At 31.4% G+C, this 26,755-nt stretch overlaps 3 protein-coding genes across 5 annotated transcripts; 1 reads left to right on the top strand and 2 right to left on the bottom strand.

Moving 5' to 3' along the window:
- Window positions 1-869: 869 nt before the first annotated feature.
- LOC137926635 (peptidyl-alpha-hydroxyglycine alpha-amidating lyase 1-like) lies at window positions 870-11,894 on the top strand. 2 transcript variants are annotated; one of them, XM_068770302.1, is made up of 8 exons: window positions 870-1,022; window positions 1,119-1,209; window positions 1,630-1,867; window positions 4,786-4,914; window positions 5,252-5,403; window positions 7,034-7,231; window positions 9,207-9,467; window positions 10,486-11,894. In XM_068770302.1, the coding sequence occupies exons 1-8, from the start codon at window positions 933-935 to the stop codon at window positions 10,656-10,658; spliced, it is 1,332 nt and encodes a 443-aa protein (XP_068626403.1). In that variant the 5' UTR covers window positions 870-932; the 3' UTR covers window positions 10,659-11,894. The 2 variants fall into 2 exon arrangements, with proteins under 2 accessions (XP_068626403.1, XP_068626402.1); XM_068770301.1 differs by having other exon boundaries at window positions 10,471-11,894.
- Window positions 11,895-14,894: 3,000 nt separating this feature from the next.
- Window positions 14,895-20,579, bottom strand: LOC137926916 (methyltransferase-like protein 25B). Of its 2 annotated transcripts, XM_068770654.1 has the most exons (6): window positions 20,427-20,579; window positions 19,811-20,262; window positions 18,515-18,929; window positions 17,344-17,453; window positions 16,370-16,551; window positions 14,895-15,028 (listed from the first exon to the last, which is right to left on the bottom strand). In XM_068770654.1, the coding sequence occupies exons 1-6, from the start codon at window positions 20,517-20,519 to the stop codon at window positions 14,949-14,951; spliced, it is 1,332 nt and encodes a 443-aa protein (XP_068626755.1). In that variant the 5' UTR covers window positions 20,520-20,579; the 3' UTR covers window positions 14,895-14,948. The 2 variants fall into 2 exon arrangements, with proteins under 2 accessions (XP_068626755.1, XP_068626756.1); XM_068770655.1 differs by lacking the exon at window positions 14,895-15,028 and having other exon boundaries at window positions 16,474-16,551; window positions 17,308-17,453.
- A 1,283-nt stretch (window positions 20,580-21,862) lies between these two features.
- PIG-Z (phosphatidylinositol glycan anchor biosynthesis class Z) lies at window positions 21,863-26,117 on the bottom strand. Its single transcript, XM_068770570.1, has 3 exons — window positions 25,834-26,117; window positions 24,177-25,116; window positions 21,863-23,116 (listed from the first exon to the last, which is right to left on the bottom strand). The coding sequence occupies exons 1-3, from the start codon at window positions 25,997-25,999 to the stop codon at window positions 22,261-22,263; spliced, it is 1,962 nt and encodes a 653-aa protein (XP_068626671.1). The 5' UTR covers window positions 26,000-26,117; the 3' UTR covers window positions 21,863-22,260.
- Window positions 26,118-26,755: the final 638 nt, after the last annotated feature.

The following is a 26,755-nucleotide window of genomic DNA, read 5'->3' as shown; positions in this document are numbered from 1 at the left end:
GATATGTTTAGACCCCTCAATTTCGCTTTCTGAATTATGAGCACTATCAATGACAGCATCGCTTAAAGTTTCGTCTTGCGAATCCGGAGCAGCAACATCTTGCTCTTCATCAAGCACTTCATCCAGCCATTGCAATACTTGTTTGTCGTTAGGCATTTCAATTCAAAAAAAAGAAAAAGCATAGAAAAAACTCAAAAATACCTAAAGAAATCATACCGTATCAAAATACACACATACAAAGATAAATAGTAAACAATATACTAATATAAACAAAAAAAATCACAAAAGTAAAAACTTACCTTCGCCAAAAAATGGAACGTAACTAGGCGCATGGGGTCAGCTCTCTAAAGGACAGCGATGCATGCATATGCGTTAATGTTCTGGATGTGACTAATTCGCGTACCCCGGGGGGAGTGAGGAAGCTAGAAAGAGCGTTAGTACGCTCTGAAGACTGTAAGCCATAATTTTTTGAATTTCAAGTGGCCCTGACCCCATGCGCCTAATTAAGGGTTAAATCACTCAACGCGTGCTTGTTTTGATGTTTGTCTTTTATGATGTTTAATTAATTTTAAAAAGCAATTTTTGATAAATCTGACCTCGTATTGCCTATTTACAACTACTCTTGTACAAGTATTTACACCTATAAATCCATATTGTTTCAATAAAGAAGTTAGTTTAACTAATAATATATACAGTGTTTTTACAAAGTGCGAACTATATTGTATATGAACTTTTCTTTTGAGGGTTCATTCAAAATATTCTGTACCAAATAATTTTGTACCGGTGCGGGAACAACACTATGAAGCATACGTCATCATACGTCAATCATGATAAAATTTGATAAGATTTCATTTACTTGTTGATGTTAAACAATCCTTCACAAAATTTAAATAAAAATTGTTATAAAAAAATAAATAAACAGTACAATCACAATGCAATCTTTTGTAAGCAAAAACGTTTTATGTGATGTTAATATTGCAATTGTGTTAATGTGTGTACTAGGCACGATTTCTGCATTAAGGGTGAGAAGGGGACTTTTTTAATTACTAAAATTTTGTAAACATTTTATTGAAGCAATAATTTATTTAAAATTATAATAAAATTTTTTGTATATTTAGATACCTGTTGACGGTTACTATGCACATATTTTCGAAGAAAATCAACAAAAGTTTTCTCAAGTAAACGCGGCACTAAAAAAATTAGAACATGGTGAGAATATAGTCAAATATATGAAAGTAGCAAAGAATCAAATAATTGTAATTATAAAAAGTTCTAAAACTACTTATAATTAATTTATTAATATTAAATCAAAGTAATCTTAGAACTGTCTTCTGAATCTTTAAAATTAGATATACTATGGAAAAAAAGTCTAAGGGATATTTCTATTAGAAACCTTTTATCCGATTTTGGAATTCGGTTTGAAATTAAGATAAAATTAGATTTACATATATTAATCCTCTAATTTCATTAAAATTACCAACAATAATATTCATTTTAATATTTATATATGTATACATACTATACCAAAATTAATAAATTTTAGATAGAATCTATCTACCCTATCATTTAAATATTAGAGGATATTAATGTGTTAAAGTATAATATTAAAATAAACTTTTATAAATTTAGAACCAAAATGGGTTGATAATTGGCCAGACTCATCCATCCCTATGGGTCAAGTGTCTGGAGTGGCTTTGGACAACTCTGGTCTACTTCTGGTGTTTCATCGAGGCCCCAATGAATGGGACGCGGGAACATTTAATGACCGAAATGTGTACAAAGCTATTGGTGATGAAGCCATACCAGAACCAACAATTCTCATGATTAATGAAACAGGAGAACTTGTTGATAGTTGGGGACAGAATCTGTGAGTAATAAATTTAATTATTGATTCCTATTTATTAAAGTGCAATTTTATCTTTCCTAATTCTCTGTTATATTGTCTTCTTAGTATTTGTTGGGTATTAAGCCATTAGAAGATATGTCTGACTTAGAAAACACTATTGCATTTAAACACTCCTGGAGTATGAATAGACTATTAACCAGATCTGTTTGTGTTATTGAATGAAGTACACATGTAAGGGGTACTCTGAAAATAGTTTTTTTGTTATTTTATTATGCTATGGAAAATTCTTTATCTAACCATAAGATAATAAGATTTATTTAGATCAGCTTCATTTCTGCATTCTCACATGTCACAGGATTTATTAATGATTAATATTGAAAAGAATATTGTTGTTCTAAATCAATATTATGTGAATTATTGTCCTTTTCTTTTCTGTTTCTATTAGTGTAAACAAGTATATTTAAATTATCATTCTCAAATGTATAAATATATACCTATACCTAATTTTTAAGATCCTGAAGCTTGTCTATCTCCTCCATTGATATTGGTAGGATTGTTTTCTGTATGGTTTAACCCTTAATTAGGCGCATGGGGTCAGGGCCACTTGAAATTCAAAAAATTATGGCTTACAGTCTTCAGAGCGTACTAACGCTCTTTCTAGCTTCCTCAATCCCCCCGGGGTACGCAAATTAGTCACATCCAGAACATTAACGCATGTGCATGCATCGCTGTCCTTTAGAGAGCTGACCCCATGCGCCCAGTTACGTTACATTTTTTGGCGAAGGCAAGTTTTTACTTTTGTTGTTTTTTTGTGTTTATATTAGTATATTGTTTACTATTTATCTTTGTATGTGTGTATTTTGATTTTAATTGAAATGCCTAACGACCAACAAGTATTGCAATGGCTGGATGAAGTGCTTGATGAAGAGCAAGATGTCGCTGGTTCGGATTCGGGAGACGAAACTTTAAACGATGCTGTCATTGATAGTGCTCATAATTCAGAAAGCGAAATTGAGGAGTCTGAACATATCCAAGACATCGGAAGACGGAAGATAATTATTTTTTATCTCGACATACTCAGAGAAATGGCCCGAAAGTGAAATGGTGTAAAGTACCACCATCGAACGCAGTGAGGACCCGAGCACAAAATATTATTTTACATTTACCTGGAGTATATACATATCTGGCATTTGTCATACACAAAGCGAATATTGAGAAGACTTTGACATATTCAAGACGGATTTTCTTGAAGAAAATAGCTGCGGCACTTGCGGAAGATCACCAAAAACGTCGCATACAACTACGTGCTGTACCAGCGACAACAAAAAAACGGTTCCATGAAGTTTATAATGTGAACAAGGCGGTTTATCAATCGACAGCTAAGCGCGGGCGCTGTTCATCATGTCCTAGAAAGGACGACAAAAAAGTGCCAACAAAATGTTTCAAGTGTTGTAAATTTATTTGTCAGCAACACTCAAGCATTTACTGCGTCGGATGCAGAACAGACGATTCCGCTGATGAGGCTGAATAAACTTTATTTCTTAAGTTGATCTCGGCTATGCCAAAAAAATTAGTTTAAAGAGAGGTTTACTGTTTTAGTTTTTTTTTTAATATTTTCAATGTCATAGTAAGTATTTGTTTCTTAAAGTTAAGTATATTAAAGAACTTTATTAATTACTATAGAAATCCATTAAATTTTATTCCTTTTTGATACTCCTTTCCCAATGTTTTTTTGGGGTCATTTAAGACCCCATGCGCCTAATTGAGTGATTTTCTTAATGCGCCTAATTAAGGGTTAATAAATGTACACAAAAAATAATTTTATTTATTAATATTATATATGTTATATTACATATATGTAATTTTTATTAAATTTTACTTGTTTGCATTATGTTGCTACTAAATATTTATTTCTTATATATAAATAATGTATGTGCTAGTAGCTTGAATATTTATTATTATATATTTTACTTTTTTCACTGACCATATTATTAACTTTCAAGGTTGACAAGTATGAATGCCTATGTCAATATTTGTGCATGTAAATTGTTTATACATATTGACCTTGTAGCACATTTTAAATGTGTCATAATTGTTTGTGGACTTCCCCTGGGGGTTTCCCTCTAATGAAACATTGTTAATATTTTGTTACTAAGATAGATAACATATGTATTCACTTTATTTTCCATTTTGGATTCTATGTTGTAACCACTTATACACATCATAAAAAGTATGACAGAAGAAAGAACAAATAATATATTAATCAATGTAATTACAGATTGAATAGTTATAAATGTCTAACTATGACCAAGTTATCTTTAAAATAAATTGAAAAATTTGGTAATATGTGTTATATGTACACACATAGGACATCAACATATTTTAGTTAATGTTGTATTGGTTATATTTGATTCGAAAAATAAATTTTAATATTTAAGTTTAAAAATTGGTCTCTAATTTATATTAAATTTACACAGCCATGTTTCTCTTTTATTATTTTGTGTATACATACTTAGAATGTAACCTAGCTTTTCTATTCAATCATAGTAAAAAAAAACCTACTTGGTTTTTATTTTGACTGAATTTTAATTTGTGTTTCTTATTTTTATTTATTTATTAGTATAAAATGAGCTCCCTATAGTGCCATCCTTCAACTTAAAGCTCCCAAACAAGCCCAGATCAGAAAAGAGCTTACAACAAAATCAGAAATTTTTTGGTGTTGAATATTTATATGTGATTCAATTTGTTTATGATGTCATTTAGAATTAGCAGATATGGTTTTCAAAATTCATGTGATTGAACAGATTTATTAATAATTAACAATATAAAACATCGACGATATGAAAATGGTAGTTAGATTAGAGAACTCAAATATGAAATTGTTCTCCATATTATGAATTATTATTATTTAATAAACATTTATTGTTACTTTTCCCCAGTTTCTACATTCCACATGGAATCACTGTGGACAATGTTGGTAATGTTTGGCTGACGGATGTAGCGTTACATCAGGTGTTTAAATTCACTCCAAACCAGCGGAACAAACCAGCCATGGTCTTAGGAGAGAAGTAAGGGCATGTGATCTATTTATTTAAAATAACTTCTTTTTGAATTGTAAGAATATTAATGAACAATTTTTTTATTATTTGTTATTATTGGTAGCCTGGTAATTTCAGTACTGTGGAAAGGTACAACTTAGCAGTTTTACCAACAAAAAATTATTATTTTTATTTGACATTATATAATGGTTAAATTTTTGACTAGGCAAATGTTTTAAATTTAATTCTCATTCAATATCTTAAATTTTTTTGTTGTTCATGTATCCACTAAAACATAACAGTGCTCGAAAAGGTTATTATGAAGATTTTAGTATTATTGTCATTGCAAAGTATATTATATTTATAGGTTCATCCCTGGTGATGATCAAACCCACTTCTGTAAGCCAAGTGCTGTAGCTGTGATGTCCAGTGGGGAATTCTTTGTGGCAGATGGTTATTGTAATACAAGGATCATCAAATTCGCCCCAGATGGCTCTAGAATACTGCAATGGGGCAGGCGTGAGTATTTTTATATTTGCAAAATCACAGAAGCAGTTGCATTAAAATGGTATAAATATACACAAACTTATTAGCAATAGAGTTTATTTATATTTATAAAATTCTGTAACAATGTAATTAAGTGAAAGAAATAAATAATTTAAAATGAGCTCAAACAATATTTATGTATAACAAAATTGCTGAGGATAGTTAAGATGGTTATAGTTTTAAACATTAGATATAGCTGTACTAGGTTCTGTAATTCAGTTCTATAACGGTTTGTACCCAGCAATATCCACCTACAACAAGGGGATGAAAAATGGTACAAATACTCGTAAATGTTGTAAAAATTAAAAGTTTGGTTCGCCTGAAAATTAAGAATATTTATGATATACCACAGCAAATAAGTCAATATATATATATATATATATATATATATATATATATATATATATATATATATATATATATATATATATATATATATAAATATATATATATAACAGGTGGTGCACAAGTAATGTCATAATGTGACCGTGTATTATTTTCTCCAAATGCCGCTATGCCCTATATATCTACATCATAAATATCAAACCAGTGACATTTGGTGCCATTTGTAAAAATTGTGAACGTAAGTTCACACGTTGCAAAACAATAATAATATAATTGTTCAACTTTAGTAAATGTGTTAATGCATCTTTTTGTAACTTGCATTGCGAGTATCAAAGAGAATCTCCGACCAAAATAATAAAGTCGATCCTTTAGTCAGGTTTAGGATCCGTTATAGAATAACTGTATGATATCGTTTATAAGCGAAGCATTTCACCTATGTCTCGCCTGATGTTAAGCGATGACGAAGTCTCCGATGGTATATGCTAGAAGAAGCCTTTACACTCCAGCATTGACGAATCCTAAGTTATATTTGGGTGGAAAAAATTAGGTCTGTAGATTGTTCCACACCTTGGCTGTTCGCACTATATGTGGTGGTAGAAGTGGTTTTAAACCGTGTACGGATAAATCTGTATGTCTTGTTATCCGATGGAAGAAAAGAGATATCAGGTTGTTAAAGCGACCAAAATGGGTTCAAGGGCTAACTCAGGTTAGAAACATACAGGTCTAGTCTTGTACCAGTTAAACCTTCTGTACCAAATAAAAAGCGTTAGTATCCCATGAAATTTAGTCATAGTGCTAATAGAATATAGTAAATTGCGCCCTTTAAACGCAGTGTTACGGGGGAAGGTGGGTGGACAGAAGATACACCATTTCTAATTTAATTCAACAGCCGGGCTTAGTTAGGCTTTGTTATGTTAAAAATAAAGAATAAAACTTCGCAAGATGACTATTTATGTAATTCTATATATGTCATGACGCACTTTTCACAATATACACAAGGAAGATCGGAGGACTCTGATGCGTGGTTGTATATATATGAGACGGTGGCAGTACCGGTCGAGATAAGCTGAAGATCTGTCAAGTGTGACAAAAGGTTTCCGCACGACCAATACAGATACCGCTGCTCGGATGTTCAAAGTTCCGGACTTTTAGCAATTAATATGCGAATATCTGGTATCTGGTACACAGATCGATATTTTTGATATCTTCCCGTTTCTTTGGCTCAGTTCATTATTTCAAAGTGGATGTATTTACACAGGATATGGCGAGTCTCCGTACGTGTTCAAAGTGCCTCACGCGCTCACGCTGGCGGAGGACCGCGGTGCGGTGTGCGTGGCGGATAGAGAGCGGGGTCGTGTGGCATGCTTCCGAGCCGATAACGGTTCTTATGTAGCCGCATATTCAAGTTGGCTCATCGGTGGCAGACTCTTCAGTGTTGCTTATGCGCCTGCGCACGGTAAGTTATGTAGAGGTTAGAAAGAGATGCGGATTACTACTATCTATTTTATATAAACAAATGAATCATTGTTATTTTTTTACGTCAAGAACGCAATGAATCGTTATTACTTTCTTTGCGTTAAGAACGCAGTGAATCATTATTACTTTGCGTTAAGAACTCAGTGAATCATTATTACTTTGCGTTAAGAACTCAGTGAATCATTATTACTTTGGGTTAAGAACGCAGTGTATCATTATTACTTTGGGTTAAGAATTCATTGAATCATAATTACTTTGGGTTAAGAACGCAGTGTATCATATTAACTTTGGGTTAAGAAGTCATTGAATCATAATTACTTTGGGTTAATAACACAGTGTACGAGGGTGAATCAAAAAATTCTTGGAATCAATATTAAAAAATGCAAAGATTTAAATAATAATATTTTATTTTTCTACATAATCTCCCTCCAATGCAATGCATTTAGAATAACGCGTTTCTAACTTTCTTATTCCTTGTGAAAAAAATTATTTTCTTGACTCTCGAAAAAGTCCTCTACGGCAGCTATAACCGCGTCATTATCGTGAAATTTTTGTTCCACGAATTTCCTCTGTTTAATTTTAGAAATAAGTGAAAATCACTTGGGGGCTAAGTCCGGAGAATATGGTGGGTGGTCAAGGAGATTGAAGCCAGCACAGCGGATTGCGTTGAGCGCAACTTCCGATCGATGAGCAGGAGCGTTATCTTGAAGGAACAACACGCCCAACGACAGTTTTCCACGACGTTTTTCTGTAATCGCTTCACGCACTTTCGGGATTAAATTTGCATAATAGGGTCCAGTAATCGTCTAGCCTTTTGGCATGTAATCAATAAAAAGGATTCCTTCGCTATCCCAGAACACAGAGGCCATAACTTTGCCAGCGGTAGGAGCAACTCGAAATTTCTTAATGGATGGAGAGGATGGTCGTTTCCAGACATGCTTTGTCTTTTAGTTTCAGGATCAAAATGGTGGACCCACGTTTCATCCATGGTGACAAGACGACGGCAAAAATTATTCGAATCACGTTGGAACATTTCGAGATTACGCTTGGAAATTTCCAAACGTCGCTTTTTGTTTTCGTCGGTTAACATTCGTGGCACCCATCTTGCAGACACTTTTTTGAACCCCCCAGTGAATCAATTAAAATGGATTGAACGCTACCAAAAGATATCTTTAGGATCTCAGCTATATGTTTTATAGTCATTCTTCTGTCTTCCAAAACCAGATTCTCAACCTTTTTGACATTTTCTTCTGTAACGGAGGTTGAAGGCCGCCCAGAACGCGGGTCATCTTTACAGCTTGATCTACCTCTTTTAAATTCAGCCACCCAGTACACAACCGTAGAATAGGGTACAGCATCACCCCCTAATGTCTGCTGAATGTCCAAAAAAATTTCCTTTGTAGACATTTTTTTCAAACTGAGATATTTTTTCACCGCACGTAACTCATATTTATCCATAATTTTGACTTTTTAGCAACTCGTTGCACAAAAAAATTTATTACATGCGAACGAACTGACAAAAACAAGTGACAGTCTGCATAAATATAGTGTGATAGACACTCTTTAATTTGAATATCGAACTTGATCCAAAAAGGTTTCATATATATGCACTTCTAAGAACTTTTTGATTCACCCTCGTATCATTATTACTTTGGGTTAAGAATTCATTGAATCATAATTACTTTGGGTTAAGAACACAGTGAATTATTATTATTTTGGGTTAAGAACACAGTGTTTCATTATTCGAGCGATTTTTGCATAAAATATGTACTCCTTTTTATAATGTTAATGAAGTTAAAAAGTAAGAAAATAATAAAAGATTAAGAATTCAGAAGTCAGAATATGCAGTCATGCTTTCATTTTTCGATACAAAAATCGATTCTAAATCTAAATTTGCACGTATTCTGATCAAAGATAAAAGATGATGTTAATGTGTATGTTGTACAACTGGTCAGGTGGTCGTTTGTACGTTGTGAACGGACCTGGGGGCGAAGCGCCCGTGCGCGGGTACGTGCTGGACTACGACTCCGGCAGGCTGGTTGGCACGTTCGCACCGAGGGGTAAGTTCGCGAACCCACACGACGTGGTGGTCACCGCCGACGGCAAGCGCGTGTACGTGCCCGAGCTGAATCCTCACCGCGTCTGCAAGTTCATCGACGATACCCCGTCCAACGACACCCAGCGTACACCACCAGCCAAGCCCACAGCAACCGTCGGTGAGTTAGGAACCCAAAACATTTTATAAAAAACGCAATAATCCTGCCAAACGATACACGAGGTGGCATATCATCTACCCTCATTTAGAAAACTGCAATTAATTTAAAAAAAGTTAAATATGGTTTTCTACTATTTATGTGGTATTGTTTAGGTTTGCCTATTTTCATTATGTTACAAATAATTTTTTGCGTTATATAGACTGCATTGGTATAACAATACATAAAAATAAATAAAACGTGGCCGTGCCCATAGTAAGAATTGTGTAATAGGCACCGGAGATACTTCAAATAGTACTATCAGTGCAATTAACAATTTACAATAAGGAACTTAGAAGGAAAGAGAGGAAAAATGTTTACTAACTTATATACATATGATTGTATCTAAATATGTCGTAAAATAAGTTTTTTCTGTCCATCTATACAGAGACACCGTCTATTTTATGATACAACTTGTAATTAAAAAGACGTAGTAAGTTTTGTGCGTCAGACACAGGTTGGTAGAACATTGTCTTTTAAAAAAAAAAAGTTTGAAATAGTGTTATGGCAGCCCACTTTGAAACGATCATATTTTTTATGTTAAAAATACTTAAATTCTGTACACGTAACGGTAGAAATATTTAAATGAAGTCATTCATAGATCTTTTATATATACATATGTATGTATATATTTTTATATATATATATTATAGTAGTTCACTTTTTATAACTGTGACGGATGTATATACGTTAAAATCAAAACTGCGACTTATCTAATATAAATTTTTTTTCTCTTAATTTTGGTTTAAAGCTTACGTATTTTTTTTCTCGACTAAGATCATTATTTGCATTATATAAATATTTTAACGATTACGATCCTGGTCGTAAACCATAATGATATTTATTTAGCGGTAGTGTTGTATAAATGTTTGTAGGTACAAAATTTTTGGGTTTTTGTCGGTACAAGGTCGACACAATCCTGTGAGAATATACGGACAGTATTAACCAAGTTAATTTCTTGATAAAGGATTCTACTCGACAGAGGTGTCAGGAACTGGGGTTCCGGTGGGTGCAAGCGGGTTGGGCGCTCTTTCGGGGGCTCTGGGCGCAGCGCTGGGGGCTGCGGGCGCAGCCCTACTTGCGCTTGGCGCCCTCGCTCTTCTACGGGCCCGGAACCGCGGTAAGGAGGTGGAAGCGGAGCCTCTAGTGCAGTAGACACATTTCCACGGCTTTCCACACGCCTTTGCACCCACACGCTTTAACGAGAAATTGATTTTCCTATAGACATGAAACAACTCATAAAGTTGTTACTAGTTAAGATATGTAATAAAGAACGATCGGAGACATATAAAGTATATGTGAATCTGCATGCGTCAAATGCGACATTAAAGACGACTGGGTTGAATCAAAATGGCGTCTCGAAAACACTATTTATAAATTATTTACTTGTGTTCACATTCAAAGTAATAGATTTTGAAAAATATACTGTTTATATTTAATTATAAAATAACATTCCAGTAAGTACTTAACTATAACATAATAAGTACTATTTAATTATAACCATATGCGTATTTTTATAGGTTATATTTATTATTTGATACAAATTGTAAATAGAGCATTTAAACATTAATAAAATAAGATTAACAAAAATGATCTGTCCAAAATAACTAAATGAATGTCACAAATACAGATCTAAAATATATTTTAATCTATTTTAAGATATGAGCAAGAAAAAAAATAAGTGTTGAATGATTCTTATATACCAGGAGTAGCCAAACTTCGGGTCGCGAGCCACATGTGGCTCTTTGAACGATTATTTTTGGCTCCGATTGATTGTGGAATTATTTAAATATTTAAATTTAGATTACCTATGTCAGTTCCTTGGAAATCGAAACAAATTATTGGTGTGAATAATAATAACAATTATTATTATTATCCCGCCATAAAATTAGCGAAATCAAATCCCCGATCATAATAAATTAACCGGCATTTTAAGTATTATAAGGAGTGCTGTCATATACGTGTGCAATTATATCCAACTTTAGTATACATGTTCTGTACTTTTGTTTAAATAATTTCAATAAATATGATTTGTGTGAAAAAAGCAAATTAATTTGCGTGTTTTGAATTCGATTGCGGCTGGCAAACAATTTCAAATTTCGAAAATGACTTGCACTATCAAAAGGCTTAGCACGGAGATCTGCCACTTATTTATATCGTTATTATAGAAATTTTTTTAATATTTTTTATGCTTATTGTATCATCAGTATAATATTTATAACAATGTCATCGAATGGTAAAATTACGGAAAATTATATTTAAGAAACAGTTGTGCACGTATTTATTTTATGCATTTGTATTCAGATGCTAATTGTAAGCTTTAAACGTCAGTTGTGTTTTTTTTTGTTTACACTATTTATTTGTAGTCGCTTATGCACTCTGTGATTTATGTTCTGGAATATAAATATTATTTTATAATTGTCATGTAAAAATTTAACAACTGAAATATATTAGTAGAAGCTATTTTGTGTTTTTTTTTTATTGCACCTTAGTATTATTTTGTTGTTTGAATGCAATTCCAAATTTAAAAATAATCTATACTGACTCACATTCATATTTACATCAACGATTTCTATTTTCTGTGCCGTTAATTAAAAAACAATTATTTATTTATTTATTTAATTTTTCAAATTGGTTTGCATAATTTAATTTGTATTTTTAAATTTTTGTTGTAAGAAGCAAGAACTGTTTGTTTATGAGGCGTCATTCTTATACTGTTAATTTTGAATTTCGAAATTTATTAATAACAGTAAACAAAATTATACAAAGAATTTCCTTTTACAAATAAACTGCATTATGTCTCTGGTTTAATAGGCGTATTTCAACGATTCAAGTATTCCTTGTTCTATTGTTTTGCTTAATCAATCTAGTGTTCTATCTTCGACTTCATTTATTGTCTTTTAGATACTCTTCTCATCTACTTTCACACTTTATTTCTCTTCATATAAATGTAATTATTCGAAAGTAGTCAAAAATTCAGTGATTTTTAGCTAAAAAGACTTCTTCAGAAATGTAGTCAACAACTTAACAATTGAAATCTGAAGGCTATACTTAGAGACACTTTATGTACAAAATATTGCTGTAAGCAGTTCCCTAATATTGATAACTTTATAATGCAACTGCGTGGCCCAAGGTAGTGTCATATTAATGTAACTAATTTTATTAATAATATATTTATAATAGCGTACATTTTACCTAACCTGTATGTTTTACCGATTTACCCTAAAAGTAACTTGATTTGACGTCGACTTTAAATAAAAATGTTCTCTAAAAATAATTTCTGAATTTGTAATCGAACAAACTGTAAATATTGGCCATTTTGTATACATGTTGTTCTTTATATAAGTGAAAATGAAATATATTTGAGTGTGGATCGTAGGACGCAAGTGCGCTGCACGCCGACGCTGGGATTATGGACGAAGTGAGTTTAAGCTGCGACGGTTGCTGGAACGAAGGCGCTTCACACGCGTACACTCCGAGGACTCGGAAGACGAGCCTGCACCAATGCTGCCTACCCTCCCTCCGACCACCGCATGATGGCACATGACCGTCATGGAACGTACCCATGTACCACCAACTTGCACGATAGTGGCGTAACGGAAATATGGACCTAATAAAGACAGGGAATCAATCCGAATACAACGTCAGCTGTCCCCCGGCCACCGTGGTCTGAAATCCAATCTTAGTAATTTTTAAAGAGAAAAAAAAATTTCGCTAAATTTTTACTTCAAAGCTCATCCTTCTTAAAATCATTTCTTAACCAACCTCTACTCGGCGAAAGGAATATTCCTACCAAATTTTAATTATCTAGGCCTTGGTGCAGACATGGTCTCTTTTTGGAAAATATTATTGACAAATTAAAATCGGTATAAATAACTTTGTCATCATACGAATTTTCTAATTGTAAAATCTGTTATAATAACGAAAAGAAATATTATTACGGCAGAAAAATTCATCTAAATACCAGAAAATTACGTAAAAAAATTTAATTATTACAAAGTTTTAGTTTTAAAAGTTAATAGTGGTCAAAACATAAAATCATGAAGTATTTGATCAATGATAAAAAGTCGAAAATAGGCCGGGCTAGTGTTGTAAATTACAAATCTTTGCTGAGAAATTGCGCAAAAAGTGCCGGATGATACGCAGTATGAATATATGTGGTGTTGCTATAAAGAATTCAAAATACGAAATTCAAGGCAACACTTCATTTTTTTATTATATATGCCCTTCAGACTGGTTCACGGTCATGTTTTTAGATCTTGGAGGCAAGATTCTGACCTAATAGAACCTACCACCAAATTGCAACATGGTATTTTTGATTTATTTTTATTTTAACTGTTATTGGCGAGTTTTGACTTTCAGATTCTATACTGTATTATACAGATAATATAGCGCTTTTTCAACGACAACCGAATGGACAGATATTAGGTGTTGGTAGTTGTAAAGAAGCGTTTACATGTGTGTGTTACTTTTTAAAAAGCACGCAAGAAAATTGTTTCTTGCATGCTTTTTTAATTGTAAATTGTTACGTATTCAAATTATATTTATAGGGGGGACGTGAGAATTTTTTTGTTAATTTATCGATATTCTTAAGAGTTCTTTAACATCGCTATATAATATCGGCAATTTACCAAAGATTGAGATTTGATAAACTATTATGTTAATTTTCACGCAATTAATTCCACAGCATGAAAGAAACCTTTTTTAAATTTTTCCTTAAGTTTTTTACTAATTTTATTCGTTTAAAAATAAATTTAAAGTTCGTTTCAATTTTAATCTTGTTTCCATTTCATGAAAAAAAATTGCATGAGATATTCGAATGTAAGTTTGACTTGAAGCTTATTCTTGTTTCATGAAAGCGTTTTTTCAAATAAGTTCTTTAGTATTTCATTTAAAAAATTATACCAATTTATTTGTGGCGGTGACGTTTTGTGGTTTGTGTGTTAGTGTGAATAAAAGGTGTACTACTTGTGTGAGTAAGACGGAAAACTTAATACAGATAATGATAATGGGCAGAGAATCTGCCAAAAGTTCTTTGTCTAATTTATTTTTAAGGAAATCATTGTAGCAGCCCCTATTATTTTTTAATGAAAACTAACTACCGATCTGCTATATGTATCTAAATATCTTGACTCTGATTATTACTTACCATAGAAACGGCTATCATTTAAACTTTCTCCCAATATTACAGAACTTGTTTTCAATGAGATTTTGTGTAAGTTTAGAATATTTATGTATTAATAAAAAAATGTTTTGTGTAAAAATTATTATTTAGCGTAAGTTAGTTTTTAAGTAATGTTATTACACTTTGAATGTTTCGTGTAATTAAAAAAAGTGTTGATGTTTTTATAAATTTTTTCCGGTAATCGCAAATAAAAATGCTTTCGGCTTTCATATATTTTTATTAAAATTTGTGATTATGTATAATTTAATTTTTGTTAGAAATTAACTTCTTCGACCTATAATTACGTGATTACGTGGTGATATACGCGGATCGAATACGGGACGAATCTCGCACGACAGATCTGTAAACATGAAAATTTTATATATATATATATATATATTTATTTATATTATTTATACATTTTATATATTAATATTATATATTTATTTATACATTTTATATATTTTACTTTAACTTATCCATTTAAAGCCGAAACAGCATAAGGGTAGGATAGTAAATAATTATAAACAAAATCTGAAAATAGATGACAGCTAAGTGAGGAAAAATTAGCAAAAAAAAAACCTTAAATTTTGAATGCATCCCAAAAAATCTGAGCTTTTATTTTTAATCTGTAGTATTATTAAAATGACATTCACGATATGGGACATCTCTAATCTACCAATTATTTTAAAATATGGTGGCATATTTTCTCAATGTATATTTAATAACTTCTATGGTTTTGTACAAAAATATTTTTAATTTATTATTTATACAATATTCAATTTTTTTATTTGTTTTAAATGATGTCCCTTACAAATGTTCTATACATATTGTACAAAGTGCCAAAGATTGTCTTGTCTAGTCTAGATTTTAAGCGAAATTCCTATAACTTAAGTCGGTTTGCTTTAACTAAAGAGTCAATGTTTTCTTATATAAAGCTATCTGTAAATACAATCTATTTGTGAAAAATATATATAATCATTTGATGTTATATTTCTTTTTAATAAATCTAATTGAAATAATGTATTTTATTAATTGTTCCTGTAAATGTGGTGGTTTATCTTTTCTCTCTTCAAATGGAGCTTTTAAATATCATGTACAGTACCCGACGACAAATATTGCAAATCGACTTTGGAAAGAGACAATCGGGTAATTTCGACTTCGTAGAGCATTATCTCTGTCTCACGAAATACAACTACTGACAAAACGTCACATAGGTAGCGTGGGACAGAGATAGTGCTCTACGAAGCCGAAATTAGCCGTTTGTCTCTTTCCAAAGATCGAAGTGCAATATTTAGCCCTTGGTACTATATTTTATTTATCCATTACTCCAACTATAAGAAGTCAGAATGTACACACAAATAATCTCTTATTAATTTATACTGGCCGATTGGTTATAGATCTAGAAACTTTAAAAGAGTAAATGTATAAACTCTTTTCATATCGCCTTGTGTAAATATTATTTAATTTAATTATTATTCGAGGCAGATTGTTAACAATAATAAATTTTAATATGTACTTATATGCATTTATAAAACGTTATTTCTTACTTTATTATCATCAAGTTATTCATATTTTTTTCGCGAATGAGATAGTAGAAACTCTAAAGCTTTTACACCTATAACTAGTCACCATATATATAGATATTTATTGAATTTAATATCAGTCATATTAAGGTAAGTAAGTAGCAAAGTTATCATACCATGTTCGAGCACAAACAGCACTCTATCAAGCAGTATGAGCGTCTCTACTAGCGGCGCGAGCGCAAGGCGTAGAGTGTACAGCAGTACGACACGGCGCCACTGCGTCACCAAAGATCGCCCTTTCGCCATTGCACTTGCTGACAGGTGGACATCAAGACGGTCTACCGCAGCAGCACAGTACCTGTTCAAAGTAAATTGGGATAATGTTACAAAAATAACTCTAGTGCACATCGCAAGTTGGGCAGAATACGCGTTAAGCGATAAATAAACATCAAAACGTGAACGCTTCGTGCCGTACCCGGCAATAAATATTGCACATCGACCTTTGGAAAGAGACAATCGGCTAATTTCGGCTTCGTAGAGCGTTATCTCTATCGCACAAAACACAAACAGTCCGACATCTATAAGGAGCTGTTAAAACAAGTATCATTTGCATCATTTGATAAATATTTTTATTCTTTGTATAAAATACACCAATTTTTCTATAAATAATAAAATAAAAAAAACATGTTCACATTATGTTTACTTATTTATTTATTTAGGAAAATTACAACTGTACATAATACACAACATTATACATATTGTTAAAATGAGACATTGTAATAAAAATGAAAATACTTGTTTTAACAGCTCCTTATAGATACCGGACTGTTTGTATTTCGTGCGACAGAGATAACGCTCTACGAAGTAGAAATTAGCCGATTGTCTCTTTCCAAAGTTCGATATGCAATATTTATCGCCGGGTATTCTAATAGTTATTACAGGCACATATATTATTAAACCATAATCAATAAGCCACAGTAAAACACGAAATAATTTTTTTTATTAAACATGAATATTTAGGATATACTAGGTTAAAACATATTATTTTAAATATTATTTTAGTAAGTATTAAATAATTATGTAATTCATTTACAGGTACAAATGTATAACATACTATTAACTCTGCTAATATGAAGCTACTTGCACATACATATCAAAGGTCATGTTGTTGGTATGCTTTATACTTCTAATCGGAGAATGTTTTAGAGCAGGATCATGCTCCACTAACATTATCTCCAAAGCCGCTCTGTACGCGTGGACCTGAAATAGAACCAGCAAAACTCTTCACATATCAAAATCAATGATAGAGGCTTTAGTGGTGATAGAAAAAAAAAAGAATGAGGGTCTTTATCATTGGCCTAGCTTAAAATGAACACAGGTTAGATTTTATAAGAAGGCCAGTTGGCCAGTTAGGGGAACCCTTACTCAAAAAAAATTGTTTAGTAATAATTAATATGGAACTAATTTAAGTATTTTTCTAAAATAAAAGTGACCTAAGTTACTCCTTATTACATCAGCTACCTGCCAGTATAAGTCCCGTCAAAATCGGATGTTTCATCTCAAAAATTAGCCGGAACAAATAGACAGACAGACAACAATTATAAAAAAGTTATTTTGGTATATGTACCGTGTAAAAGCGATTATTTAAAAATTATACACTGATACACCAATTTTATCTATTTGTAAAGATTTAACAGTGTTTAAATATAATGAAAACTATAATTTAAAACACATGGCTTCAAACATTCTAAATGAGTGTCATGAAAAAACCTCATCAGTTTTTTTATAGCTACAAACATTCTCAATGCATGTAGACTCATTAGTGTTTTTTTTATAAATTTCTCAAATATTATTAATTCAGTAATAAAAGTAATTCATTCCCAAATTTAATAATTACTTAAAACAAATTACACTTGGGATTAATTAAGAGTTTTTGTTCAATAAACATCTTAAATTTCATCACCATTTCAGCTGTAAAATGCCCATTGCTATGTAGGGCCTACCCAGAACTTTCCAATAGGACCTAGAAGTGACCTGCATCCAGTCTTCTGACAACCTTCAACAGGTTAGCTATCCACATAGAAATTTAGAGGCGTGAGAATATTTTGTGTATAATTAAAAAGTTACCCATAAAAGAGTGAGTAATTTTATGTAATCTGTATTCTAAATCCTTCTATCACTTGATGACTTTATTTTTTCTTAATTAAAAGATTCCATCTAACATTTAAAAGACACCAATGTTTGTTATAAAAATTATTGAGAAGTACAACAATTAAAGGATATTATACACTATAGTATTATTATACTCAAAACTACAATACCTTTAAGTCTTCATATTGACCTTGCAATAATCTTTCCGAGTACAACTCAATAGCATGACATGCAATCTCTCTACTTGCGTAAGACAGTTGACTATCCAACTTTCTGAGATATTCACTCATGGGATACCCACAAGGGTCACTATTGCATGACAGTTTCATGTAACAACATCCAACTACACATATAAACTTGACTTTATTGCAATGAATGAAATGTTTAAGCAACAATGGCCCCAAATCCCCACAAGGGTGAAGGCCAATGAGCCCGTATTCATTTATATAATTGGATAAAGGTGGCTGAAGCAACTGTTCATGGGAAGTCAATCTCATATTGAAATGCATAGGCCTTTTCAGTTGACACATAATTTCTTTGCTCAGATGCTTTTTAGCTGTGTATTCTAATTCCATATCTAATTTCCTGCAACAAACAAAAAGTTAATAATAAATGTTTTCCAACAATCATTTGCATTGTTGTATAATTGTCATTAAAATATTTACAAATTCATTTTAGTTCTGCCATTTCCTCTGTATGTGCCTATTGACTTATTTACTGGAAAATAATAAGCAGAGAAAGTTTATTAAATTGAATAATTCTTACCTCATTGCTTCTTCTGTTATTTTTAATAATATTTTATATTACAAACAAAGGTTTAATACATAAGTTATCTAGGTTATGGGCACACAGCACTGTTTAGTTTAACATCATCATCATACCAGGTAATAGATGCTTACTAGTTTATACTTGTGCTTAATTAAATGTATAAATATCTTTAATCTTTCTTTATTTTTTACAAAATAAAGAAGGAGATATATTACAATATTAGATAAAAAAATAGGAATACTTATAACTATTTGTCTAATTAACTAAATAGTACCGGCTTCTACACCAACATTGGTAAGATAATTTTAAATTTGGTTCAGTAGGGAGAAGAGCCTTGGTGAAGGTGAACACTAATAAATTGCTAGGAAACCACCTTTGTACTGGCTACATGGTTTGTCAGGTCCGAGCACTATACTCAGCCTCTCTGCCTACAATGCGATGGGCTCACAAGCACCCACTTGGTGAGTTAAAGAAATGATAACAATATGTATCCCTAGTTGGGTAATAAAATATTTTTTCATAAAAATTTTGATGCTTCAATACATTTACTTTCCTTAGAGCCCCAGCCGCCCCTAACAAGAGCTACAGCGCCAAGTGCTTGGGGACTATACCAACCTTGCTAAGAACCAACATCATGCACATTCATGCAATTTAAATTTAGTAACAAAAATAATTTCTAAGATCAAATCATTACAGACCTCGCCTCTTCTGTTAACTGGGTCTGGCATTCAATGCCAGCTGTTATTAAATCATATTTGTACCCCAACATTCGTACCAAATGCCCCAAACCAGAACCAAAATCAAGGACAGTTCCACAATTACTCTTTTCTGATGTTCTACTCACAATATCAGCCATTAAGCTTATTTCATGTCTTTTCTTTAACTTTACATGCTTTAAGAACAGGTTTTTCAATTTAGGATGACTTCCAACACCGTTTTCAGACTCATTCTTAAATTTACTATGTTTTGATTTTTCCCTAGGGATGCTAAGTACTTGTGCAGATTTAATAAGAGTTAAAAATGATAATGGTAGCAAATGTTTTATTGGGGCACCTGATAAGTAGTTTCCCAGATCTTCAGGGTTCATAGTCTCGATGCTTTCGCGCCATGATTGAGGAAGTCTTTCCCATTGATTGTCAACGAAAAAGTCCTGTAAATCCAATCGAATGTAAAAACTTTAATGATAATTCGTTCTAAATGTTAAAAGTAGAGAAAATTGCTGTAGACAGTTTTTTAAAAATAATTTTGTGAACTTTACTCTTTAAAAATGAATTCTCAATAATTTGGATATTGGATTTTTAAAAATATACTTACCAAAACATATAAATCCAACAGCCATTCAAATAAAGTGATTACTTTTTGAGCCATCGCAATTCTTGTACGGACTGCTTCTTTTTGTGACTTCATTTTAATTAATTAGTTTTAAATATCAATTTGAATTAACCTATTAGTAAAACACAATAACAATATTTATTTATTGATAACTGTCATTCAAGAGGTCCTGTCATTGCCGCTTAAAGTCGAAAATAGTTGTAAAATGTGTCAACAAAATCGATTTTTTTGTTCATCCAAAAGGTCTTCAGTTTGTCAAAACTAGGTTTTAAAAATAAGCATATAATAGACTTGTAATCTTAACAGTAATAATATCTGATTTATAGCAATGATTATTAAAATTTTTGTTTGAGAACATTTTAGACCTTAATAAGTGTCTTTTCTTGACATCGAAAAGTTTATTATTCAAGGCATGGAGTAATATGAAGGTATTGATACATTTTTATTTTGAATGACAGGGGTTCACTGAATGTACCATCCAATGATGTAACAATGGGGTAACTAAAGTCGTTTGGAAAAAAAATTATGAGCCTGGGTGGTTTCCATTACGGGCCAAGCATGCCATGGTAGATATGAGATAACCTAGAAAATTTAGAAGCAAAAGTTCGCCTTGTCAATTTATATGCAAAAAAATGTAGGGTATTAATATTGAGTAAAAATTAAATACATGAGAATATGTAATGACTTTATTGAATAACGTATTGAAAAGAATTACAAATTAATTACGCTAAAACTTTTTATTCTTCTTTGTGAATGTTATACATTAATGTCTTGTCCCAGCTAATTGAGCAAACTAAATTATAAAGATTTATACTAAATATAAATATACACTAAAACCTAAAGGTATAGTGCAGGGGTGAACATAAAAAATAATATTATTTAAAAAGGCTTTAACAAACAATACTATATAAACAAAAATAATAACAATAATTATAATCAATTTTGGATGTGGACATTTTTAAGCCTACATTTTGTTATAAACTGGAATGACAACACAAACTAGGAAAAAAACAAATTATGATTTTTTTCCCATTCAATACTTATCAACTAATATATCAAAGATCTAGTTTAGAGATTCTTCGTTAATGCACTTAAACGCATTATAAATTTAAAGCTAATTAACATATATCATAACCAAAAAAAATATTTTACTAACATTTAAATTTATTGTATTACAATTTTTAATCTGTACCAATAAAAGTATAAAAATCGGATACACAAACAAATAAGAATAAATACAAGGAATCAAAATTACGGGACGCAAATAGAAAACAGAGTCAGATAACAACCATACCTGCATATGTGCAAGTAAATAGATCGAATATAAATTGTTACTTGGAAAAATTATTTAATTGCGCATCCATAAAAATGTTTGGTTGTGAATAATTACATTTTGCATTACATGGTATCAAATGATATACATATGGGGTATAAATTATAGCATTTAAAATTACGAGGCATTATAACATAAAAATACTTCAAATACAGCAGCAGTAGGCTCTTGAAAATAGTTTAAATTTATAACCATTAGCAAATTATTTGCATTAAAATTGTTACAATATCAATAGGCGTTGGTCTAACAATGGCACTTCATTAAAACATAGTTTGTAAACAAATGTATGTTATTAAATTTGTAATGTTGCCACAGTTAGAAAACAAAATACCCCTTAAAGGGTATAAAAATGTTAAAAAAATTATTAAAAATCACAAGAAAACAATTATGCGTGTAAAGCGCGCCTAATGTGTATAATGTTCGCGTAATGTCATGAAGGTTATTTGATTAACAATATCATAAGTATATCAAAATAGGTGAGATTCATATTCTATAATTTGAAAGCCTTATGCGATAAATTCTGAAACAAAACTTCTTTAAGAAGCACTGGAGTCGTTGAAATATACTTAGATTCACAGCTTGAGATTCATTAGTTTTTAGGAAATTATTTTCAAGGCAATACTGATCTCTATTATTCGGGTATTTTGGAAACGCCTCTGTAGAGAAGTGAGGGTAATATGAAATCTCTTGTTCGACATCAATGTAGTCGTATTTTCTGGATGCATCCAGAATTTCACGATGTAAAGAACAAGGAGATGCGATATAAAACCTGTACTGTCTTTTATATTTATGTAACAACAATTCTGCATTGGATAAAATCTCATCTGCTTTATACAACAGCTCATCCATAGGCAACGATCCATATTTATGTAGAAAAGTTGTCGGTGCCAATCTATACCTTCGGCCTGACTTCTTATCTTTCCATACTTTTGTAGTACTCTCCAAGTTTAGCAGGTATGTTGGTATGCTATAGCTGTGTGTGGTTATTACATGTGTGTGGACTCCATAATAACTTTTAATTTCCCTATGTAAGTTATCTGTAAACTGATAGATACCAGCCTGATGCACAAACCCAAAGAATACAGTTAATATTATGTTTAATATATACCATACAGACCGCATTGTGTTTTTAAGTTTCCTGGATGATATAGAATCAGCTTCATTTGGATGCAGGTGATTACCATATAGGTAGACTAGAGGTATAAGAATAGGAATGATGAACCGGGCCTCCTGGTGTGGGAACAGTGACAGTAACGCAACAGGAATTATCAGAGAGAAAAGCATGAGGCCTGTAATGCTTTGTATTCTTGGCAACTTACTATATTGTCCACGGATGAATCTGAAATAAATAATAAGTGATATAGTTTAGTAATCTAGATTATTTATGCACAAAAAAGGAGTTTGTTGAATTCAACTCAAGTAATAATAAATATAATCTGTTGATATGGCTGGTGTACAAAGTGAAGTCAGTCAAGAATGACATGTTTCCAGCCAGTTACAATAATAAAATAAATGGCAGCACATGTACATTGATGAATAACATATTGTATTAAAAATTATTTTTTGTTTTAATCAATACATAAATGCACTCCTATTTTGATAGCTAAACAAAGGCTGAATTGCAATAAAGTAGATTAGAAATGCCCTCTTATGTTTTGAATAAAACTTAGAGGTAAGAAGCCAGTCATGTGTTCACATTTCCATAGATATCTGGCTTCCCACATTATATAGAGGTTTATGTGTGCGCTTGAAGGACCCACTCCATAAGTTTGTTTCGAGTTTGATCTTATACGATGATATTAGATAGTATAATGATGTATTTTTTAATGCTGTTGTTAAGAAACATGTCCGGATCTTATACACCCTTTTATGAAAAATAAGTCAGTCAGTTGGACCTCCTAACTTAAAATTATTAGATGATACTTTTAATCCCAATTGAATGGCACACAATTTTTTGATTGTTATAACATGCCACAGAACTTTTTTTTAATTTAAAACAGTTCTTTGTAGTCAATATTAAAATTAAATTAAATAATTATATATCAGAACTTATGTCTACTAATTACTAACATAATTCCAATTTTAAACAATTACATTGGGATTGGGCCCGCTATATTGCAATGTTTTTTTTATTTATGTAATTTTAATTGTCACTTTTTAAAATGAGAATAATATTGACACAATGCCTTTCCATCCAAAAAACCCAAATTTCTTAACAATGGATGGAGGTGTGAATTTGTAACAATGTAAAAGGCATAGAAAGTTTAACAAAGGAAAAAAAATTGGGAAATACTTTAGTTGAGAAATTGAAATAAGTATCTTATTAAGCAAGTGACTGAACTTGGGAATTATTGAAATTCTTCCAGAGTGATAAGTATATTATGTAAAAAAATCTTTACCTGTATGTATTACTAGACAGTGTCAACAGGGCAATAATTCCCAGCACATTGAACAATAGCGGCATATTAACAATCAAATGTAACCAGCGTGGGTGTATCCCATGTTGCTTGAGATTCTTTGGATCTGAGTTGTAACGCAAGAAGTTTAGCGGAGTAACAACCCAATTATCCCATGATAGTTTCAAAGTTTCCACATCTGCACTTGTTAGATAGCCGTAATAAACAGAATCAATCAAAATGAGAAGAAGTGTCATAGGTACACAACAAAGCATGAAAGTGAAGATTCTATAGTGAAAATCTTTAAAACCTACAACTTTTGACCCCAAGCCTCGGTGGAGCCAAAAGAAAATTGGTACAAATGCAAAACCTGCAAATGTTGGACGGTTAAAAATACCAGTTACAACTAAAGTTGCAAGAGCAAATACCCTATTCAAGGAATGTTCTGGTAAATGAGACTTTAGTTTAAAAATCTTAACTTTCTCAACAGGGGTCTCTGCTTGATTATACTTCTCAGTAAGAAATTCATCATGATATATGACTTTATCAGATTTGCACATGCATTCAGCAACTAATAGAAGAAGGAGAGAAAAGAATATCATTTCAAATGTGTTTGAGAAGCTTCTGCAGCAATATACAAACACCACATATGAACTGGCAAATATTTTAAGTCTACTCCTGAAGTTTTGTCCGTAAAGAACACATATTCTGTATAGACAATAATCATTAACAAGAGACAAAAGGCAGATAAAGAGTCTAGGTATCACTAATAAATAATAAGGTGTCTGTAAATCAATACCTAAGTAAGCTTTAGTATATGGATTGAATAAACGAATAAAGTGCAGAGGAGGGCCAAATACAATCTTTGGAACAAAAATGTTCCTTATGGGAAATTTTGGATTGAACTCCCATGTTCTTGCAACCTCAATTGGGAATATATCACCTGAAAATAAAAAAATAAAAATATCAACAAATTGTTTCAAATCAACAATTCTTTGCTTGTGCTTGACCATGAGATGATGTTGTATTAATAATATGTACTCTATTTCAAAGTGAAAAGTTGACCAATTAATTGAAAGTATGTTTTTTTTTCATAATTTGTGTTTCAATCATTTGATTACCAGTCCTAAAAATTAACATAAATAAAATTAGATAATATATAGATACTAAGATCTTATTATTATTTCCTTTTTTCCACAATTTACAAACAGGAATTAGTTTAAATCAATAACAAACTATGCTTTATTTTTTAGAGCTAATACCAGAAAATTAAAAAATTCAATAAGAGTTGAATACTGTTAATGATACATGTTTACTTGCATGTATTGTTTGGTTTAGACAAGTTCTCTTGATTTTATTAATATTTTATGTTTACACTACACTAATTTCTTTTCAGCTGTAATGTAATATAACATATTGTAATGACGAAGAACACGAAATCTATAAAAGAAAAGTCTCATGTGTGAACACATCTTTATTTTTCTTTATATTTGACATCAACATCCACCACAATTTGTCCATTTCACTTGCTTACAAAAGTAGTAGTTGAAAGAGCGCTTTATTAAATCCGTCCGGCGAACAGAACAAAGTAGTATAGAGGCAATAAATAACATATAAAATGGTAATTTTAGATAGGAAGTTGGTAATATGTGGTGCTTACCAGCTATAACTTCAACATTTTGAAAGAATTCATCTGGATGTATGTAGCCAGCTTGGGGTAGTAGAGTTAAAACGAATCTAGTAACCACTAACAACCAGTACGAGAGTGGCAGCGTAACATTTTTTCTAAATGAAATTGCTTTAAATATTTGTGTTTTTAAAAACATTATTATCTCAACGCCGCTTCCTTGTGTTTGGACGATTCCCCAAGGTGAAAAGTTAATAGAAGTTTCATTGAAAATAATTTACCCTGATGAATATATCAAAATATGTCAAGCAATTTATTTTGGCTACCATCTGTCAGTCGTCGAAATGTCAACGAAAGGGTCGAATGTCACAGCCATACGTAAACAAATAATTCATAATATTTAATGATGGAGACATTATATCGATTATTGATTGCTACAATTAAAAAGAAATAGATGAAATCAATTCTTTTATTTCATTATACATAATGTAAAAAAATAAAACATTTTTATTGATGTCTATCTAGCGATAGTTATTAATCGCTGTAGTGTCAATATCATTAATGAGCTTCATTTTTTGTTGACTAATAAGTAAATGCGAGATATTAATTAAAATTCATTCATCTTTATCAAGTTTTTCATACTGCTATTGAATTGTTAAATATTTCAAATCTTGAATCGTCGATTATTTTAATGTATTAGTAAACTATCATCAGCTCGGAAGGTTGAGAGCCGGCCAGAAACTCAACAGTTTAAAAATTACAAACAAAAATGTACATAATAGGGAGAAATAATTTAAAACATTAGTATGATATGTATTTATTATTGTTCTATTAAATTTAATAAACATGTTACTCATAGTAGTTTTTATTAATACAAATTTGACACTAGTTAGGATAACTAAATTTTGTTGGGCAATAAAATAACACCACATTAAAAAACCGTTAATACTGATTA

This window comes from Battus philenor, unplaced genomic scaffold (genome assembly GCF_028537555.1).
Source record: "Battus philenor isolate CCGP_79_NKW_IND1 unplaced genomic scaffold, ilBatPhil1.0.hap1 SCAF_3, whole genome shotgun sequence".
Lineage (NCBI taxonomy): Eukaryota > Metazoa > Arthropoda > Insecta > Lepidoptera > Papilionidae > Battus > Battus philenor.
This window is presented reverse-complemented; position numbering and strand designations above follow the sequence as displayed.

Coding starts and splice junctions, on each gene's coding strand:
- LOC137926635 (XM_068770301.1), top strand. CDS start 933: ATGCAATCTTTTGTAAGCAAAAACGTTTTATGTGATGTTAATATTGCA. Junction 1,210..1,629: donor ACTAAAAAAATTAGAACATG/GTGAGAATATAG, acceptor TTATAAATTTAG/AACCAAAATGGGTTGATAAT. Junction 1,868..4,785: donor GATAGTTGGGGACAGAATCT/GTGAGTAATAAA, acceptor ACTTTTCCCCAG/TTTCTACATTCCACATGGAA.
- PIG-Z (XM_068770570.1), bottom strand. CDS start 25,999: ATGTTTTTAAAAACACAAATATTTAAAGCAATTTCATTTAGAAAAAAT. Junction 25,117..25,833: donor AAATGTTGAAGTTATAGCTG/GTAAGCACCACA, acceptor TTTTATTTTCAG/GTGATATATTCCCAATTGAG. Junction 23,117..24,176: donor CTGTCTAGTAATACATACAG/GTAAAGATTTTT, acceptor TATTTATTTCAG/ATTCATCCGTGGACAATATA.
- LOC137926916 (XM_068770654.1), bottom strand. CDS start 20,519: ATGAAGTCACAAAAAGAAGCAGTCCGTACAAGAATTGCGATGGCTCAA. Junction 18,930..19,810: donor CAGTTAACAGAAGAGGCGAG/GTCTGTAATGAT, acceptor TGTTTGTTGCAG/GAAATTAGATATGGAATTAG. Junction 15,029..16,369: donor GCTGTTTGTGCTCGAACATG/GTATGATAACTT, acceptor TCATGTTTACAG/ATCTGTCGTGCGAGATTCGT.